A 19614-nucleotide genomic window follows, 5' to 3' on the forward strand; every position below is an offset into this window, starting at 1 on the left:
AGTTGCTTGTCTATATGTGCCCTGCAATTGGCTGGTGACCAGTCCAGGGTGTACCCAGCCTCTCCCACATAGCCACCCGAGACGCCAGCCTCACCCCCTCAGCCCTGCTGAGGAAGAAAATAAATGAAATTGGATGGATGTTGTAATATTTCATATGCAAAAAGATAACATTGGTGTGTAGCATTGATGTTCCTGTTCGAATGGTTCACAAAAACAAATATAGATTGCTACACTTTTCAGTTATTTAGATACCGCATAGTGACATTTTCAGTGGATCCATACCGCGAGCACAATCTTCAGCCTGGCATGTTATCCATCTGTAAGTGCTCCTAGAAAGGCCAAGCTGTGTAAGCTGCAGTCAAATAGCTGTAATTATCCTCCATCAGTCGACAACCAGGGGCTGTCTGAAAGGTATGCTCGCACACAAACACAGCAGAGGAGGGGAGTTGGGTATCGGTTGGATATAAAAGAAAAGGACTGCGAGACTCAAAACCAAGCGTGTCACCATAAATGAGATTTTTAAATGAAGCTGATGCAGATGTGAGGTGGAGCTATTTCCTAGCTGCCTCATTAAAGCCTCTTGTCAGGCTCCAATGCTAAGTTCCTCCTACAAACTGACAGAATGAATGATTAGTTTTAAAGACAGTACATTTATTTCCTGACCCTGAACCCCCCCCCCCCCCCCCGCCCCCCACCACACACACACACACACACACACACACACACACATACATCGCCTCACTCATTACAAATGAAAGCATTATCTGAAATTGATTAGCAGTTTGACTAATTCATTATGAGTTCCAGGCACAGAATGAGTAATTGATTTTTCGATAACACGCATGGGTGGGTGTAGTCAGGCAGTTGGCTAGGGCCGGTGAAGCAAAGCATACGAAATCCTGCTTAAATGTGACCAGACCACCTGTGTTTCTGTTTTGTGGTTGTCTTCCAAATTCCATTTCATGTGGCTGTCACTCTTTTGCACATGGGTTCACATTAACCCTACCTGCTTCCCACAGACACGGCAACCCTCAGAGGCGACATGATCGAGAGTGGCAGAGGCTGTGATCCGTTAAGTACAGCTGGACAGTCCCCAACGAATAGACGTAATTATTGCACATTATTGTACGGAGGAGGACAGTACTGTATTATCTCAGGGCAAATTACAGCATTGCTACAATGGCCTCGGTATGGTGAGAGAGGAACTGTGAATTGATTTGCAGTTCACTTATCACAAATTCCACAATTTGCGTTTTTTTATTCCCCCCCTGTGGAACCTATCCTACGCTATTCGCTGTGAAATTAACAGGTTTTGTGCTTTTACTAAAACGCACCAAAATGCCACAAGATGCCACAAATGTGTCAAGGAAGTACAGTGGTGTCTTGAGATACGAGTGAGCAGACTGAAGGAGTTCTTTGAGATATGAGCCGCCGTTCAGGCGATTTTTTTTGCTTAGACTTGCGAGCAAAAATATGAGATACGAGCGCTATATGGCGGCAGTGAACTTATCTCAACTCACTTGGAAAAAAGCAGCAGTTTGGAAGATAGTGAACAATTCGATTCAATGCCGCTACCAAATGAAGTCTACTGTCAAACTAAACATAAGACAAGGAGAGTTACACGTTGTAAGGATTTATATTTTGCAAGAATTTGGTTGAAAAAAAAGATTTTAGCATGTTGTGCTTTGAAAGTTGCAAACACTGTGTTTTCATGTCTCGGTCTTGGTCTCTGTGAGTTCTGCTCTCGGGTAAGTCTGAGTCTTGGAAAGTGTGGTCTTGAGCACACACTTGTACTTCAGAGGAAAAATGTTTCCAAACCCTGGACTAAATGCTGCAAAACTCTAACCTGGGCTTCCAAGTCCAGCAGCACACTCTGCCGGTGAATAAAAGAATAGCATGCTTGTTTAACTTGCACAGTTTTGACTGTAGCACGGTGAAATAATGGTTTGCAGGTTCTGGGTTTGAATCAATGTATGGAGTTTGCATGTTCTCCTCGTGCTTGGGTCATCAGGTACTCTGGCTTCTTCTCACATTCTAAATACATCCATGTTAGGCAGAGGTGGCAAAAGTACTCATGTGCTGTACACTGTGGGGATGTTTCACAAATATAACTTTTTGTCATATTTGTTAAAACTCTTAGCATGACTTGACAGTAGTAAATGAGCAATTTTAAATGTGAAAATTCAGAGGCAGAAGGCGTGGCTTACCAGGTGTCACTTTTCTGTTCCACAGGTAAGTTCATCACCGCGTTTTAATTTTGAATTGATTGAACATTCCAAAAAATAAAAACTTCATACCGATATAACATTTATTGTTATAGTAACATTCCATTATGAATAAGGGACTTTTCCCAAGAGCTCAATCAGTCCATCAATGAATCAAAATCTTACTTGCAGTTGATGTTACCTCTCTATACTTTTACATTGTGTCGTTAGTCTAGAAATATAAGGAGAAAAAGTAAAAAGTAATCAGAAAAATAAACACTCAAGTTAAGTACTGTACAGATACCTGAAAAATCGACTTAAGTACAATAACGTAGTATTTGTACTTTGCTACTTCCAATCACTGATCGTAGGTTAATTGGAAACTCTTAATTGTCCATGAAGGTCAATGTGAGTGTAAATAGTTGCTTGTCTATATGTGCCCTGCAATTGGCTGGCAACCAGGTCCAGGGCGTACTTGCCCAGACAGCCAGGATAGGCTCCGGTTCCCCCATGACCCATGACGGCAAGCACTTTAGAAAATGAATGGACGGATGTATTGTGATTTCCTTTGGCCACACTTTGGTGCCCCGTGGCCTTCTCTCTCCCTCTCAGCCAGGCCCAGCGTCGTGATTTGTCGGTTGGACAGCACACGGTGATGTCAACATGGCCTCTGTCAACGCCTCTCACTTGACACGCCGTGCTTTCTATTTTTTGTTTTTTGTCTTCTCCTGCACCTGTTTCGGGCTGTCAGAGCTGTTCACATTGTGCCGCCGCCTCTCCGGAGGAACAACAACTCTGTGACAAAGGTCCCCCGACACAGCCTTGGGACCCCCAAATGTCGAGTCAGGTAGGTTCTTGCTTCACTGCGGGTCAAAGGTTAGGCCTCAACTTTGTATGATACGACCAGTTTGTTTTCTTTTGTGTTGTGTGCATCCATCGTGTGGGGATTTTTCCCCACATCTATTTATAGTGGTGCTAGGACATTAACTCAGTATCATGAAATGTCATAAGGGCCTCACAGCATTTTAATGTAAATGTGAAGGTCGTGAGATAGTTTTATTTTCATTCAAATTGGAAATCTTGACGTTGTGATTTTGTGATTTCAGTTTAGGAAGAGGAGGCATGTAGAGCCAAATATACTACAAATACTTGGTTACTACGTAGATTTTTCAGATATCTGACACTACTTAATAAAGTACAGAGTGTGTAAACTTTTGCCACCGAATGTAAAAATACACGATTATGCTCAAAATGAAAAAATACTGACACAATTGAACAGCTATCAAAAAAAAAAAAAATCCACAAGGTGATATGTCTTTTTAAACACTTTTATTTTGACATGTTCAAACCCTTTGTGCCATTTTGTCTCAGGAAAGACATGGAGGAAAGCTATGAGACATTTGAAGAGGAGTTAGGGCCACCAAGAGACGATCCTCCTCCGCAGAAGCCTGTTCGACAGATCAGACAACCAGGTGGTGACACACACAAACAACCGCACACACATGCACAAAATCTGTGATGCCTGCACATGCAGTAAAATGTCTACTGTACTGTATTTACAGCATTGTATATTACAAAAACAAATATAAATACAGATACAAGCCACTGAAACACGATCCCTTGTCCAATGCAACATGGTGATAATGTGCCGGAGTTGTCCTACAGAGATAGTTGGTGCATGAATCATTCCGACTATATAATTAGCCTAAATCCCACTGAACATTTGTCTGACAGAGCCCAGAAAATAAGAGAACATGCACTGTTAGTAGCAAGGTATTTTTGGACTAGAGTACTAAATACTATTTTTGCAGATGAGCATGATCCCCAGCGGATCCAACCTTTTAGAAGGCAAGGACCCACATTTGGTCAGTTAGAGTTGACATGCGTCACCATAAGGCAGAACTGAATCATTTCTCCCAGACAATCAGTGAATAAAGGGACCATGAATAGTTCCCTCGCCCAAAAAGAGACAAAACAAAAAGAAAAACAAGGGGAAAAAAATGAAAAACATTTTAAATATATATATATATATGCAAATAGATGAATCAGCGGGTGCCGAACCGGGACTATGTGCAGGTCCACTGTAAGCAAAATTTTCAATACTGTACAATGGATCTTCCTAAAAGTGGTACATTTTGAGTTCAATCAAAATATGCCACGGAAGTCAAACGAAACTTAGACAGGATCCAATTATCATCATTATACATAATGTCATCTAAGACAAATTTTGTAAGACTTTGGCGTAAAAAAGGATTAACTCCAGCTACAAGTGTGTTTTGCCTTTTCTTTGGCTTTTTTTGTGATGCCACCACATACAGTAGACATGTGATGGCAAAGAGGAAAAATGTAATGATTACCATAGAACAAAAAATTGAACTTACTGTGTCTACTATCAGGAGATGCTAACATAATGACTAGTGTAAAAATAGGCTATTACTTTAAATGTATACTATTGTAAAGGGTAAGTAGTTTTATGTTGATTTAGTTTTATCAGCCACCTTGTCAGTCACACCTTCTGTCTCTGGTCTCTGATTGGTTATTTTTCCTCCGGTGTGTTAGTTTCTTGCAAATCAATTTAGAGGCACAAGATCGGGCCAGCGATAGTTGCTGTTTTCACAAATCATATTTATCATGTACTACAGTCAGGTCATCATGACAGTTTTAACAAAAATGGAAAGTGATTATTTTTATTTATTTATTTATTTTAGTTAAGGTTTTATGATGGAGACAATTTGTGCCTGGAATGGATTAAATTCATTTACATTATTTCCTTTGGAAAATACAAGCCCAATTCCAATGAAGTTGGAATGTTGTGTTAAACGTAAATAAAAACAGAATACAATGATTTGCAAATCATGTTCAACCTATATTTAATTGAATACACGACAAAGACAAGATATGTAATGTTCAAACTGATAAACTTGATTGTTTTTAGCAAATAATCATTAACTTAGAATTTTATGGCGTTCCAAAGAAGCTGGGACAGGTGGCAAAAAGGACTGAGAAAGTTGAGGAATGCTCATCAAACACCTGTTTGGAACATCACACAGGTGAACAGGCTAATTGGGAACAGGTGGGTGCCATGATTGGGTATAAAAGGAGCTTCCCTGAATTGCTCAGTCATTCACAAGCAAAGATGGGGCGAGGTTCACCTCTTTGTGAACAAGTGCGTGAGAAAATAGTCGAACAGTTTAAGGACAATGTTCCTCAACGTACAATTGCAAGGAATTTAGGGATTTCATCATCTACGGTCCATAATATCATCAAAAGGTTCAGAGAATCTGGAGAAATCACTGCATGTAAGCGGCAAGGCCGAAAACCAACATTGAATGCCCGTGACCTTCGATCCCTCAGGTGGCACTGCATCAAAAAATGACATCAATATGTATGAGCCACATGGGCTCAGGAACACGTCAGAAAACCAATGTCAGTAAATACAGTTTGGCGCTACATCTGTAAGTGCAACTTAAAACTCTACTATGCAAAGCAAAAGCCATTTATCAACAACACCCAGAAACGCCGCCGGCTTTTCTGGGCCCGAGCTCATCTAAAATGGACTGGAAAAGTATTCTGTGGTCCGACGAGTCCACATTTCAAATTGTTTTTGGAAATTGTGGACGTCGTGTCCTCCGGGCCAAAGAGGAAAAGAACCATCCGGACTGTTATGGACGCAAAGTTCAAAAGCCAGCATCTGTGATGTTATGGGGCTGTGTTAGTGCCAATGGCATGGGTAACTTACACATCTGTGAAGGCTCCATTAATGCTGAAAGGTACATACAAGTTTTGGAGAAACATATGCTGCCATCCAAGCCACGTCTTTTTCATGGACGCCCCTGCTTATTTCAGCAAGACAATGCCAAACCGCATTTGGCACGTGTTACAAAGGCGTGGCTTCATAGTAAAAGAGTGCAGGTACTAGACTGTCCTGAAGCGTAAAATACGACAACGGAGACCCCAGACTGTGAACAGCTGAAGCTGTACATCAAGCAAGAATGGTAAAAAAATCCACCTACAAAGCTTCAACTATTAATGTCCTCAGTTCCCAAATGTTTATTGAATGTTGTTAAAAGAAAAGGTGATGTAACACAGTGGTAAACATCAGAATCAGAATCAGAATCATCTTTATTTGCCAAGTATGTCCAAAAACACAAGGAATTTGTCTCCGTCTCTGACTGTCCCTGTCCCAGCTTTTTTGGAACGTGTTGCAGCCATAAAATTCCAAGTTAATGATTATTTGCTAAAAACAATAAAGTTTTTCAGTTTTAACATTAAATATCTTGTCTTTGTAGTGTATTCAATTAAATATAGGTTGAACATGATTTGCAAATCATTGTATTCTGTTTTTATTTATGTTTAACACAACGTCCCAACTTCATTGGAATTGGGCTTGTATGTTTGAAATTAGAACTTGAAGTCAACCAACATCACAAAACTGATTGTTAAATTTTGAATATTCCACTGTACACTGATAAATGAATGAGGAATAAAAATGTAGTCTCCCACCCTCCCAAAAAAATATGTGCGAAAATGGGGTTTAATTACAATAATATAATTACAATGAGCCCCCAATAAAGAGTTAAATAAATAGCTGTTTGATGTTCAATGTTGCTATTCTTTTCTGATTTTACACATTGTTTATGTATACCAATCATTTTAAGATTAATTATTGACTAACGAATGTGATGTTTTATATAACGTCAGTATTTCTTTCCTATGGAAGTTAGTCTTTTGACAGAATTGCCTCGAATGGATTTATTTTGCCTGGTTTAAATGAATCTCATTTTGTCTGTCGTTGTAGAAATGTATGTAAGCAGGAAAGTTGGAGAGGTTAGTAGATAAACAACCATTATCATATATATATATATATATATATATATTTCTTTTTTTTCTTATTACACAATGTGTATTATATTATGTCTGCGGTAGGAAATTTCTGAAGTAGAACCAAAGACTTTACACATGGATTCAAGCGCTCCCAGGAAATGTGAGTCTCTATAGTATTTCCTCTCTAACTGACATTATTAAAACAAACCAAAACAACTTATCTGTCTTTTTTTTCTTCCTTCAGTTCCTATGCAAAAAACCTTGTCCATGCAGAATTTGGGCCAGATTGAGACACCGTGGGAGAACGTCACACTCAACCGCTGTCTCTTTGTGGCCATTACCATCCTGGTGCTCACCTCGGGGTGCCAGAGACTTCATGGTGAGCACAGCAGATGGAACGAGGACAAGGTTGTGTGCCGGCTGTGACTGAATGCTGTCTTTACAATGTAACAGAAACCCTGCGTGGTCAGGAAACAGCAGAGGAGGAGGAGGGGGAGGTCAAATTGACCGTGAGACATCCCACCACGTTACGACACAGAGGCAAACCACCGGAGGTAAAATGAAATTAGGCCTTCTATGCTGGCCTAAACCCTATCAGAAGCACTGTGCCACATTTACAGTACAACCTAAATATATAAAATATTTGTTCCATGGAATTAATTTAATTTATTCCCAACAGTCTCTTCTAAAGACTTGGTCGTGTTTCTCTTGGTTGCACTGCTTCCAGTACATGTATGTGGAGATTAGATTTATTTTATTTTTTTTGTCCAATCAAATTTCAGCCTCCATGTGTTGCCATATCATTCTAATCTGCCCAGGCTCTGCAGCATTAATAGTGCTTGTCCAGGTAACTGAAAGTACACAGTGAACTGGGATAGCAAAAATGTGCAAGTAATTGACACCTCCCTCTAAAAAGGTTTAAAACTGCTTCAAGTTGCAAAACACAACACACAGCTCTTCTATTCACTTCAACATAGATCTTTGGCACCAAGATGCCGGTGGCAAAGCACTTACACAAAGCTCTTCAACTCACTTCAACATAGTTAATTGGTTCCAATATGCCACCTGATGGTGGCAAAGCCCTGCACGAAGCTCCTCAACTCACTTCAACATAATTACTTGGTACTAAGAAGCCGCGACAGCAGAAAAGCACTACACACAGCTCTTCAACTCACTTCAATGTAGTTCCTTGGCCCTAAGATTCCACATGATGGCGGAAAAGCACTAAACAAAGCTCCTCAAAGCACTTTAACATAGTTCATTGGCACCAAGATGCCACAAGATGGTGCCAAGACAACACTTTTATTGGTTTGGCCTGAGTAGGTAAGTTTTTCACAGGATAACAGAGGATAAGTAAAAAAAATAATAATAATAAAATAAAATCTGCAAATAGGGGAATTCTGTAATGCCCAACGGCAAATATGTTTTGATTGTATTAGCAACAGGACAGTTTCTTTAACCAATCAGATTTCAAATTCGCCTGACACAGCCAGCTCGAAGGCCCACAGTAACGTCAAGCATTTTTCCATCCTCTGGTTGGTTGGTCAGAGAACAGCCAAGTTCAACCAGCAAAACATGTTTGCGGCGATCTGCACACATCAATACATTAAAAAAATTGCATCTCTGGTGAGTTGAAAAAAAAAAAAGTTTTTTTTAATATTTATTAGATAAATATTCATTCTGAATTCTCCAGATGTACACGGCAGAGTTGCGTACTGTTATATTGTTTTTCCACATTGATAATTGCGAAATCATAGTGGTGGTAATAGGTGAATTAAGCCCTTTGTGCCATCAAATGTTAACGCACCCATTTTATGTTTTTAGCCTGAGACGACCCTGTGGGAAGTTTTGTTTTGGTGGCTGCCGGACCTTGATGACGATGAGAATGATGTAAAACGGAGGAGAAGAGGAGCAACGGGCCAAAGCTCGAGGGGTCTCAGAAACAAGCCAGTCCCAGACAAAAAACTCATGAAGCAGAGCGAAGGGACATTAAAGACCAAGAGAGCCAAGAAAGCCCGAGAACATAAGGCTAAAGACAAGAAAGACAAGGACATACTGAAGACACACGAAGGAGAGGACAAAAAGGTTGAAAATGAGGAGTTGGTATCAAACACAATGAGAGAGACTAAGGAAAAGAAGAAAAAGACTGAAAAGGAATGATGTCTTTTTCTCGGTACAAATGATTTCTTGCAGTTTTAGTATAACTGAATATAACTTGCTGGTTTGTCTTAGTATCTCCACCAACCAGTCACCTTGCCACTTGCATCCACATCTGTCAATACAGCTAGATAATTTAAATAAAAAGATGTACTCCTTGTGTTCTTGCTAAACATGTCATGTTACATTTCAATCTCAAATATCACTTTATTTTTCCGCTTTGAATTCAGTGACGTTCACCTTTAACACTTTATTTAAACTCCAAAGTGGATGTCAAAGGGCATATTTTTAAAAGAAATTAAAAGACTAATGTGCTCATGCGAATTACACTTTTCGGATATGTAACTATTAAGTCTGAAGTCACAGATGTTGCCACTTTAAGTATTACAACCCATTACTGTATTTCAGAATCGTTATGGTAACTGACAAATGAGCTCCAAATTTCATTTTGTCCTCAACTTTAAGGCAAAAACACCCAAGAGCACTACAATGATATTCTGCAATTTTCCCAATTCATATCATCATCACTAAATATGTTCACATGTGGCATATTTTTGGAAGAAATACATACCAAACCTTTTGTTTTCAAGAATATTTAATTACAAAATCTTACAAATTAGTTTGTTTTCAAATGTATCACTCCATAATCAGACATCTAAAATCACACCAGATGGAGACAAAAAAAGAAAAGAAATGAAAAACAATCAGCTTTAACACAATTAATTGTTACCCATTTAAATAGCCTCGGGGGGTGGTGGCCTCATTGGCATTGGTGGCATGGGCATCTGAGGAGGCATTTGAGGAGTACCGGGGGCACCAGGGGGGAGGATCATCCCGCCTGGAGGTGGGGGCATGGATTCGTTTTGTGGGCGAGGAGCACTCATAAGAGGTGGAGGACGCTTCATACCAGCCGGAGGCGGTGGACCAGTGGGTGGTATGAGAGCTTTTTCCATTTTGAAGTGGAACTGAAGGAAGAACTGAGGGGAGGAAATACGAAGTTTAGACCACACACCTTCGCAGTTATCAAAGACTAACATCATCTAATTGGTACCTGTTTCGTTTCTCGATTCCAGTGTGTCCAGAAGCGGCTCTCTGCTTTGTCAATTTCTCTACTGGGCACCTAAAAAAGACCCAAAGTGTTTATATCACGTTGGAGAGAAAATAAAATACAATTAGTAGTTAAGAGTCACCTTAAATGCAATTGTCTCATAAGGTTCTGCGGCCAGCAGCAGGTACTGCCAACGGCGGTCGGGGGGCTCGATGCGCTGTTCGTATGCAGACATGAAACGGTGCCGGGGCCCGATACCCTCGGCCACTTCTGGGTAGTCAATCTGAAGGTCAAACAAAACTCATTTAAGATTCTTTATATATTTCTGTTAGTTTCATTTTATTTTAGTTCAGACCAACCTGGAAAAGTAAAGACTGCTGCCCAGTTTCTGGATCCCTCTGCTTGGTTACTAAGAAGGACAAGAAGGACATCAACCACAATCAGAAAAACATGAGGATACTGCACTGACACACACACTGCTCACAAACAGTTAGGCATATTGGGCTTGAGGGTGAAATTTCACCATGAACCGAAAATGCTCTATTACCTTTACAGGTGAACTTCATCTGAACTTCTCTAAACTTTTGAATGTCCAACTGTTTAATGTTTCAGTACGTTTTGCAGCAAAATTCCCAACAGGTGTTTGCGCAATTAAAATTGTCGAGGACAACCACCTCTATGCCTTTCTGTTACTCTTCCAGTCTATGGCAAGCTCTTTTAACATTTAACAGCTAGACTGAATATGTGCTGCAGATTTCTGTAATTCAATTTTGCGTAGTCAAAAAGAACATTTCAGATATCCATAACTACAGTCTTCCTATCCACAAGTGTCATTTCAAATATCTGCAATGTCATTTTACCCAGGACAAATTACGTCACTTTTGCAGTTCACCTGTAAGGTGTTTCTCATTATAGATATCTGCAATTCAATTGCAGATATCCGCTATGTTGAATTACGGACTAGAAATCTGCAACTGAATTGTAGATATCTATAATTCCAGTTTGAGATGTCTACAATTTGATTCTGACTAGTCGTCATTCCAGTTCAAGATATAACTAATTCACCACAATTCAAGATCTCTACATGCCCCTTTTCAGATAGCTTAAATTAAGTTTTAACTAGGCGAAAAGACATCTGTGACTGGAATAATGACTAGTCAAAATGACATTAAGATATTTCAAACTGGAGTTGCATATATCTATAATTCAGTTGCAGATATCCATAATTCACTAGCAGATATCTGTGACTGAAGTGTAGCTGGTTAATGACATACCCCATACACATGAATGGCAAAAGTAATCTCATTTGTCCAAGGCAAAATTATATTGCAGATATTTGTATAAAATATTATATGAGGTTTTAATAAGGTAAAACTAAAAAGTAAAATTTTACCTGGAAGCCAAATATTTCAAACTTCTTGTGATTAGTGTGCAATCACATTGCTGTACTCTACCTTTATATCCGGGCCGACCAATTTTCACAAACTTCCTGACCTCGACCTTCACTTTAGCTGGAGCTGGCTGAGCTGGCGCTTCTTTAGCCTCTTTGGCAGCTCGCCGCGCTCTGAAAACAAACAACCCAAAATGTTTTAACTGCGTGACAATGAAGTGGGGGTTGATTTTGATTTGATTTATAGAGGCTTTACATGATGAGGATTTCTGGGGCCGATCAGCGAGTTTAAAAAAACGATAACCAATCGGATCACAAGATGGAGCAGTGTGTCTATTTAAATGACTTGTTCATTTAATTAATTGCTCACAAAATTATATTAACAATAAATATATCTTTGTTCATCTATTTATGCCAGTGAGGCATTGTGACAGACAGAACAAATAAATGCTCTTCTATTAGATGGCAGGAAGCACATACAGTAATTAATGTATCCACTTTTTGTGACATTTTTTGTTTGTTGGTGTGCTGTGAGATTTTTCAATTGTAAAATATGTTCCTTGGCTCCATAAAGGTTGGAAATCACTGCTCTAGTCAGGTCATGTATTCTAATCAGTAGGTGAAACCAACATTACAACATGACAGAAATAATTGGTGCTAACTTATTGTAATTAAATTACTTTATTGTAATTACATTACTCCACACACACCGGAACTATATAGCATGATTCGACAGAACGCCGGTACAACTGTTAGTACTAGCTCTAGCTTGCTAGGCTACATAACGTTTTTTTACTTGCTTGCGACCAGTATCGCATTAAAAATATGTGAACATACTTCAAGCAATCCTTGCATTAAAGTCCTCTCCCGAGCACCGGTGCCCATCAACACAGGTTTTTCCCCATTTAGTTCTTATAATACACACGACACGATCGATTGTTGTTGTCGTGCCCGTGGCAACGAGTGTATCCGGTCGCGTTTGAGTTGACAAGATGAAGCCCAGTGATCGTAAAAAACAGGATGCGGTGGTATCGGAATACAAGATTTTATTGCATTAGTCTGACATAGTGCAATCGTGAAAGACCATTTTTGTCTTGTAGTCTGCCCCACAGCGCCAACGTTTTTTTTTTTTTAAATAACTATCGGATGTCAGATATTTACAGTACTACGTCAAAGGACTAGGCTAAAAATTGTCTGTGTGAGGCTAAGAATAAACTAGCTTTTGGAAGCAAATATACCGTACACGATGGCGACGTGGAGTAAATGTCTTTTGCGGCGAATTATGACATTAAAGCCGATCAGCATAAAATGCTAATTACCGATCTGGCCGATAAGCTCGGTTTAAAGTCTAGATTTATATTAACCTTATCACAAGACTGCCAACCATTGTCCACATAACAAATAACAAGCCATGGTACTTACAGATTGGTCTGATGTTTCTTTCCTTGTGTATGGGCTAAGTAGCTGCCCTGTAATGAACAAGAGCACATAGTTAATATTGTACTTGAACCACACGGGATGTGCATGTAACAATGTAATTGTAACCTCGTTGTTGTGAAGCGTCAGGCAAAGTTTGCACTCGTATGATCCTAAATGATTCTTCATGAAGTAGGGATCTTTATTGATGTCAATGGTCTCCAGAGCCAGCTGGCGTAACCGCTCTCGTCTGTCCCGATTACTCTCCGAGGAGGACGCCACCCCTCCGCTGCCCGTCTTCCCTCCAGCTCGATGTTGGAAATCCATTTTTGCGAGGTGATTGACCGAAACTTGGGAGATGCTCGCAGGCAAACGCCCAGTTGATCCAACACTGGACAACTACACTTTCCCCCCCCTCTTCTTGTATAGGTTACCTAAGTGGGGAAATAAGCAGCTCAAGTTAGAAATGTACTAATAGAAGCACACAAATCATTTGTAGACTGACTTTTAGGCTATTATAAATGTGAAGTGAGAGGATACAAGAGTAAGAGTAAATAGGACAGTTTTACAGCGAATAACGGAGGATAGGTTCCAAAAATAAATAAATAAAAATGAATTAGTAGCGAACAGCGAATGGACGGGGATTACTATTCACCCAGTTTAGATTGGTACGCTTAGTACTAAATTGCGAATTCTCTCAACCTAGTTAGCAGTTATGTTATTATTAAGGATTATATTATTCAACCAAAAACAAATACTTAAAGTTACAACAACAAGACGATTTGCTGTTGTGTTACGTTGTCGGTAACTCTGAATGAAGTGTGGCAAAGCTACTGCTAAGTTACAGAGTTAGCTAGCTCGAGGCGTAACAAACCCCGTCTAACGGGCAGAAGAATTTACAACGAAAAAGTATAAAAAGTGCATTGCGGCAACATGTATTATAAGACACTCAAATGCTTTGTAAATATATATCACGTATCGTTGTATTTAGATAAGACAGTTACCAACAATACACCCGCAGAGATCTCGCGAACAGCGAATCCAGTCAGTGCGCATGCGCAAATCATCTATACTTCTTCGCTATAATTGTGCACTTGCTTCATTGTGATTCTAGCGCCATCTAATGGTCGGGAGACGCACAAGGCCAAATTCGACGCGTTTTGAGCAAAATAAGATTAAATGGCCTTGGGTCAGTGTTCAACTTGACTCGTTCAGCCAGCCACCGATCAAGTGTGAAATCTTGGTGTAAATGTTGACTCGAACTTTGAATTTTAAAAGCCACTTACAAGCTGTGAGCCTGTGACTGCTTATCTCTAGAATTAGAAACAGAAAAGCTGGTTCATGAACAAAAAAAACAAAAACAAACAAAAAATTAATTCCAATGCTGCAACTGGTCCAGAATGCTGCTACTCAAATTCGTACTGATACCAGGAAACTAGACCGCATCACACCCATCCTAAAATCTCTACTCTGGCTTCATGGGAGAAAAAAAATGTAAAAATTATTTTATTACTACAAACCTCAGAAAGGTCTTGGCAATAAATATATTCAAGACCTTTCCATATGAGACCTAGACTCCTTATGCATATTGAATGTTTCCAGAACCAGAACTAAATAAAGTGAGCAGGAGCGCGGTTCCTTCGACTGTGGAAGAAACTCCACGAACAACCTGAAACCTGCTCAAACTGTCGACACATTCAAAGCTGACCTTGTTTGCTACTACTTTTTCATGAATAAAAACAGTATTTCTTGTTTTTGCCATCTTTCTTTTGTTTAGTGATAGTTTATCATGATCATTTATGTTGTCAATTTACTGTTGTTGTTTATTTAAAATTAATCCTACCTTTTTTTGGCCTGGGGGTTATCTTTATTTGCATTATTTAATTTAGTCTCTTAGTCTTTCTTTCCCACTGGAAAACACTGGTGCTTTCCAAATCAAGTAAGACAAAACCATATGGATGTATCTTTTGAATGGTGCTATACAAATAAACTTAGTACTTATATTTACATTGCAGTAAAATTATCTAGACACAAAAAAAATATTACATTGTATAACCTTAGTGGCTGTTTGTAGTCAGTGACAGGTACAATTCGCCTAGTTCGACCCTTCCCAACTTCCGTACAACGAGCCCGCAGAGGAGTGGTTCTGCTGTGTGTGCTTTGACGGGTAATATTCGGATACATTTGTTTTCCTTGACGTCTAAAATGCTTAGCATTACTCCGTCACAACCAGTAAATAACATCTAACTATGGAGAGACTTGTTTAACAAGCAGTCAATGTTTTTGACGACGCCATTGGATACCGTCGTTGTTGTTTTCAGTGTGGGAAATGACCGGGGCTGTGGCGAGTGTGCAGCGGTCGTGTTAAATTCAAAACTTTTACGGTCAGTGATGCGTTTTAACGAGAAGGAGATGGTGCACTTGAGCCGACAGCCGTCAGAAATGGTCGCCGAGCTGGGCATGCGAGGACCCAAGAAAGGAGATGGTAACCTATTCATCTATTTGGTCGTTTCCGAGTCCAATATGGGTGACAGCTAAGGCTAGCCAAGCACTAGCCACAAGACAGCTTGCTGTGTGTGAGTTTCACTTTGCTTCCTTTTGTGTTGCAGTTGTCAAGAGGAGGCTAGTGAAACTCGTTGTTAACTTCCTCTTCTATTTTAAGACTGACGAGGAAGAAGTGAGTGTAACTACTACCATTTTCACTTATTGGTCTGTCATGAACTGTTTACAAACGGGTTAATAACAATTCTTTGTTAGCCTATTGGAGCTCTGCTGTTGGAGCAATGTCGGGTGGAGAAGGAGGACAACCTAACATTCACCATTGGTGAGTGGAAGTAATTAAACATTTTCATGTCTTTATGCCATAATGCAGCGTTTCCCAACATGTACTGAGCCAATGCACATATTTTGTATCCTTTCATTTTCTATACTGCTTATCCTCACTCGAGTTGCAGGTGAGCTGAAGCCTATCGCAGCTGACTTTGTTCGCCAGCTAATTGCAGTGTACATATAGACAAAAACAAAAAAAACAACCCAAAAAAAAAACATCTACGCTCACATTCTCACCTAACAACAATTAAGTCTTCAATTAGCTTAAAACGTGTTTTTAACATGTGGAAGGACCTGGAATAAGCCCATGCAAGCACAGGGAGAACATGCAAACCCCCAATATTAGAACTGGAAGGTTGGTGTGCTAACCGTTCGTTTACCATGCAGTGGTTACATATTTTACATTAGAAAAATCTCACAGAACACATTTATTCACTATACGTCACTGGCATAGATCAGTGATTCCCAATCAGTGTGCCGTGGCACATTAGTGTGCCGTGAGCGCTTTTCAGATGTACCGTGGGAAATTATAAATTTTACTTACTTGCTCAAAAAATTCTTTATTTACAATAAGTCGTGTATCTTTGTTCATCTATTTATGCCAGTGAGGCATACTGACAAACTGAACAAAGAAATGTTCTTCTATTAGATGGCAGGAAGTACATACAGTAATTAATGTATCCACTTTTTGTGACATTTTTGTTTGTTGGTGTGCTGTGAGATTTTTCAATTGTAAAATATGTGTATTGGCACCATAAAGGTTGGAAATCACTATCATAGATAGATGAACAAAGATACATAATTTGTAGTTAAAAAAAAAAAATTTGACCAATTAAGTAAAATTGAAGAATTTCACATTGTACACCTGGCAGTCTCTTCCACAAAATGGTTGGCAATAACTTTAATGATGTACTTGTCAGTCCATTTGCTGTAAATATGTTTTTGTCTGCAGCATTTCTAGAAGACGCAGAGAGGAAATATCTTTTTGTGTGTGACTCTGAGGAGCAATGTGGGAAGTGGATAGACTCCATCATCAGGGCTAGGTAAGAGTGTTTTGTTTGGGGATAAAATCAGCAACTAGTTGAATTTAAAGTCAGTCATCTTGAATATTTAATTCATAAAAAGCTTGTCTGGTAGCTTCAGGGCACAGATATGTCTTCGGTTGACACCAATGGGTTTGGATGCCTGTTTTTGACTCCCTTGTTTAACTGTTGGCACACTATAGCATCAAATGGGACATGCGATCAACACAGCAGGATTTACCACTTAAAGTTGCAAGAGTTAGTTTTGTGGCACTAATTGTGGGACACTAATTTAAAAAAAAAGTAATTGGAATAGAAAACAGTCATTTTACTAGAATACATTTGTATTTCTTTGAAAAAGGTATTTCATTGTGAAACTGATAATGAATACTCCCTTGACTAAAGCCTCTCAACGTCATTCTTTCAGTGTGGTCTTGATACTCCTCTGTTGTGTTTGTGTTAAGACTGAAATAGATTGTTACAGCTCAGATCCTCATCTGCATTTTTTTTAACAACTGGATCTTTTTTTGTTTTTAGCTGAAAGTCAACTCTCATTTCTTATCTCTTGCAGCTATGAGTTCATGAGGCGGAATCTCATATTCTACAGAACTGAAATCCACAGGCTCACTGGAAAAGTAACTACATTTTGTGTATAAATGTTGTCAACGTTTAGCGGAATTGAACATCTAGTACACGGAATTTAATTTAATATGTTCGAACAGCCAATCTTTAAAACCCTGTCCCGTCCAAAGTTGGAAATCCATCCCTCAGAGTGAATTATATCCAGTGGAACCTTGGTTTTTGCATTATTCAGTTTTGGACAATTTTTTTCGGCAAAATGTTATCACGGTTTATGTACTAAAAAAAAAAAAAAAACTAACAAAATCGTTTGAGTCGGCCATTTATTTCCTGGAATTAATGCTCGTTCATCCAAAGCATTTCATAAGTTGTGTTAAAGGGTTCGACAGACTATAAGGAATATGCCACAATGTACTCAGGCAACACCTGTGCAACACAACCTGTCAAAAGTCAGACCTTCAAAATAAAAGCACTAAGTACAATAACACAGTTTCAGCACACATTCTTGGGCCAAGTGTTGGCTTACTTATCAACTAACTTTTAATTAACACAATTAACTTGTGACAGGATGGCACACTAATGTTGCCCCAACTTGTCAAAGTATTGCGGAGTAGACTGGGAAGGTTTATTACCTTGAATTGTTAACAAAAGCTTGATTTGTGGAATACGCCTCGCCATCTGTTGAAAGTACAATAGAAAGTGCCAGTCTTTTGATAAAGAAGGCCAGAAACACAAGAGACTTTAAGAAAGAACTTGGAAAATGGCTCCTCTCTCTCCCCTACTTGCTGTATACGGCAATAAGAATCTTCAATCAAGGTAAAAGTGATCTTAAATGTTCATTTAACCACTTTATTAGTTATTTATTGATTTATTTCACACTGATTTTAATATTTTTGGGGTGCCTAAACTGGATTAATTGGATTTACATTGTTTCCTATGGGAAATATTGCTTTGGATTTTGTATGATTACGTTTTTGTCAGACTTTCTGCGATGGATTAATCACGAAAACCGAGGTTCCATTGTACTATGCCAAAACGCATATACAGTGAGCTCATGGCCATTTCTTTTCTGTGTCCACAGGATCCATTGGAGCAGTACGGCATATCAGATGAAGCTCGCTTTCAAGTTACTAATGGCCTGCAGCATACGCCCAGAGATGCCTCCTCAATGTAGACTAGCATTCTGCCTATTTTGATCTTTATTTTATTTTCAGTTCAGCTTGCCACTCAAATAGCGCCACCACCCTGGACTGAAAAGCAAAGGCATTACTGTAAGCGCTTAAGGGTGTGTGCACACTCTGCTTTTTATTGTTTAGTTTTTTCACCAGTTGAAAATTGAACATAGGATTTCAACTGTGTGTGAATCTTGTACCACCAGCTTGTTGTGGCCTTCAGAAATCATGTCTGATTATGGGTTCTCAGTGCCAGCTTCTGTCATCACAAGTTTTTTTCCTTTATTTTATAGTTAATAGTCTCTAATTTTAGATAATGTGGATATTGTGAGTCACTGGCAATATTTGACTTGCTACTGGGAGAATCAGTCAGGACAATAGGAAAAATATTAACAATGGCTGCAGAGCAACATTTTAGATAAATGGCTTAATTAAACTAAGACTTACCGATGGTATTTAAACTACTGAGTTGAGCCACAATTATATACATATAATATAGCGAGGGAAAATATTGTTTTTTTTTCTCCATGAGTGTTTATCGTCCTGCTCATCTAAACTACTTGGCTTGTTAAGATACTTTTGCACACTGTACTGTACTTTACTTGTTCTTGAGAGTTTATTTTATGAGTTTCTAAAATGTACTTGAATTAACTTTTTATTTTCTATTGCACTGTAATTCGCATTTCTTTGGTTAAGGTGGACCATGCTAAGTCTTTTGACTTCCTCTTGTTTTTGTATGTCGCTACAGCTCTGAACCACGTTACATGTAAACACAGTTCTGTAGTCTGCAATTTGGTAAACATTCCATACACGTCTATTTTATAATTAGCGTACAGTATGCTTCACTTGCTTTCCCAGTGTCTTGTCGTCTTCATTGAGAACATATTTAACTTCAACTTTTATAGATGATTTCTTTTTTTTTTTTTTTAATAAAATATTTTTATCTGATATTTAATTTTCTAAGTAAAGTGAA

The 19614-nt window shown here is 39.0% G+C and overlaps 3 protein-coding genes across 4 annotated transcripts; 2 read left to right on the forward strand and 1 right to left on the reverse strand.

Annotated features, from left to right (window-relative positions):
- Positions 1 to 2836: 2836 nt before the first annotated feature.
- Positions 2837 to 9345, forward strand: LOC133489398 (uncharacterized). Its single transcript, XM_061798425.1, has 7 exons — positions 2837 to 3051; positions 3576 to 3676; positions 7003 to 7031; positions 7131 to 7188; positions 7273 to 7407; positions 7482 to 7582; positions 8853 to 9345. The coding sequence occupies exons 2-7, from the start codon at positions 3583 to 3585 to the stop codon at positions 9186 to 9188; spliced, it is 753 nt and encodes a 250-aa protein (XP_061654409.1). The 5' UTR covers positions 2837 to 3051; positions 3576 to 3582; the 3' UTR covers positions 9189 to 9345.
- Positions 9346 to 9762: 417 nt separating this feature from the next.
- sf3a2 (splicing factor 3a, subunit 2) lies at positions 9763 to 14141 on the reverse strand. Of its 2 annotated transcripts, none has more exons than XM_061798399.1 (8): positions 14044 to 14141; positions 13169 to 13473; positions 13046 to 13092; positions 11688 to 11797; positions 10593 to 10642; positions 10376 to 10516; positions 10237 to 10305; positions 9763 to 10162 (listed from the first exon to the last, which is right to left on the reverse strand). In XM_061798399.1, the coding sequence occupies exons 2-8, from the start codon at positions 13364 to 13366 to the stop codon at positions 9920 to 9922; spliced, it is 858 nt and encodes a 285-aa protein (XP_061654383.1). In that variant the 5' UTR covers positions 13367 to 13473; positions 14044 to 14141; the 3' UTR covers positions 9763 to 9919. The 2 variants fall into 2 exon arrangements, with proteins under 2 accessions (XP_061654383.1, XP_061654384.1); XM_061798400.1 differs by having other exon boundaries at positions 14048 to 14090.
- A 1003-nt stretch (positions 14142 to 15144) lies between these two features.
- Positions 15145 to 19591, forward strand: plekhj1 (pleckstrin homology domain containing, family J member 1). Its single transcript, XM_061797855.1, has 6 exons — positions 15145 to 15524; positions 15649 to 15716; positions 15797 to 15863; positions 16821 to 16911; positions 17462 to 17525; positions 18551 to 19591. The coding sequence occupies exons 1-6, from the start codon at positions 15317 to 15319 to the stop codon at positions 18641 to 18643; spliced, it is 591 nt and encodes a 196-aa protein (XP_061653839.1). The 5' UTR covers positions 15145 to 15316; the 3' UTR covers positions 18644 to 19591.
- Positions 19592 to 19614: the final 23 nt, after the last annotated feature.

Source organism: Phyllopteryx taeniolatus, chromosome 14, assembly GCF_024500385.1.
Source record: "Phyllopteryx taeniolatus isolate TA_2022b chromosome 14, UOR_Ptae_1.2, whole genome shotgun sequence".
NCBI classification, from domain to species: domain Eukaryota; kingdom Metazoa; phylum Chordata; class Actinopteri; order Syngnathiformes; family Syngnathidae; genus Phyllopteryx; species Phyllopteryx taeniolatus.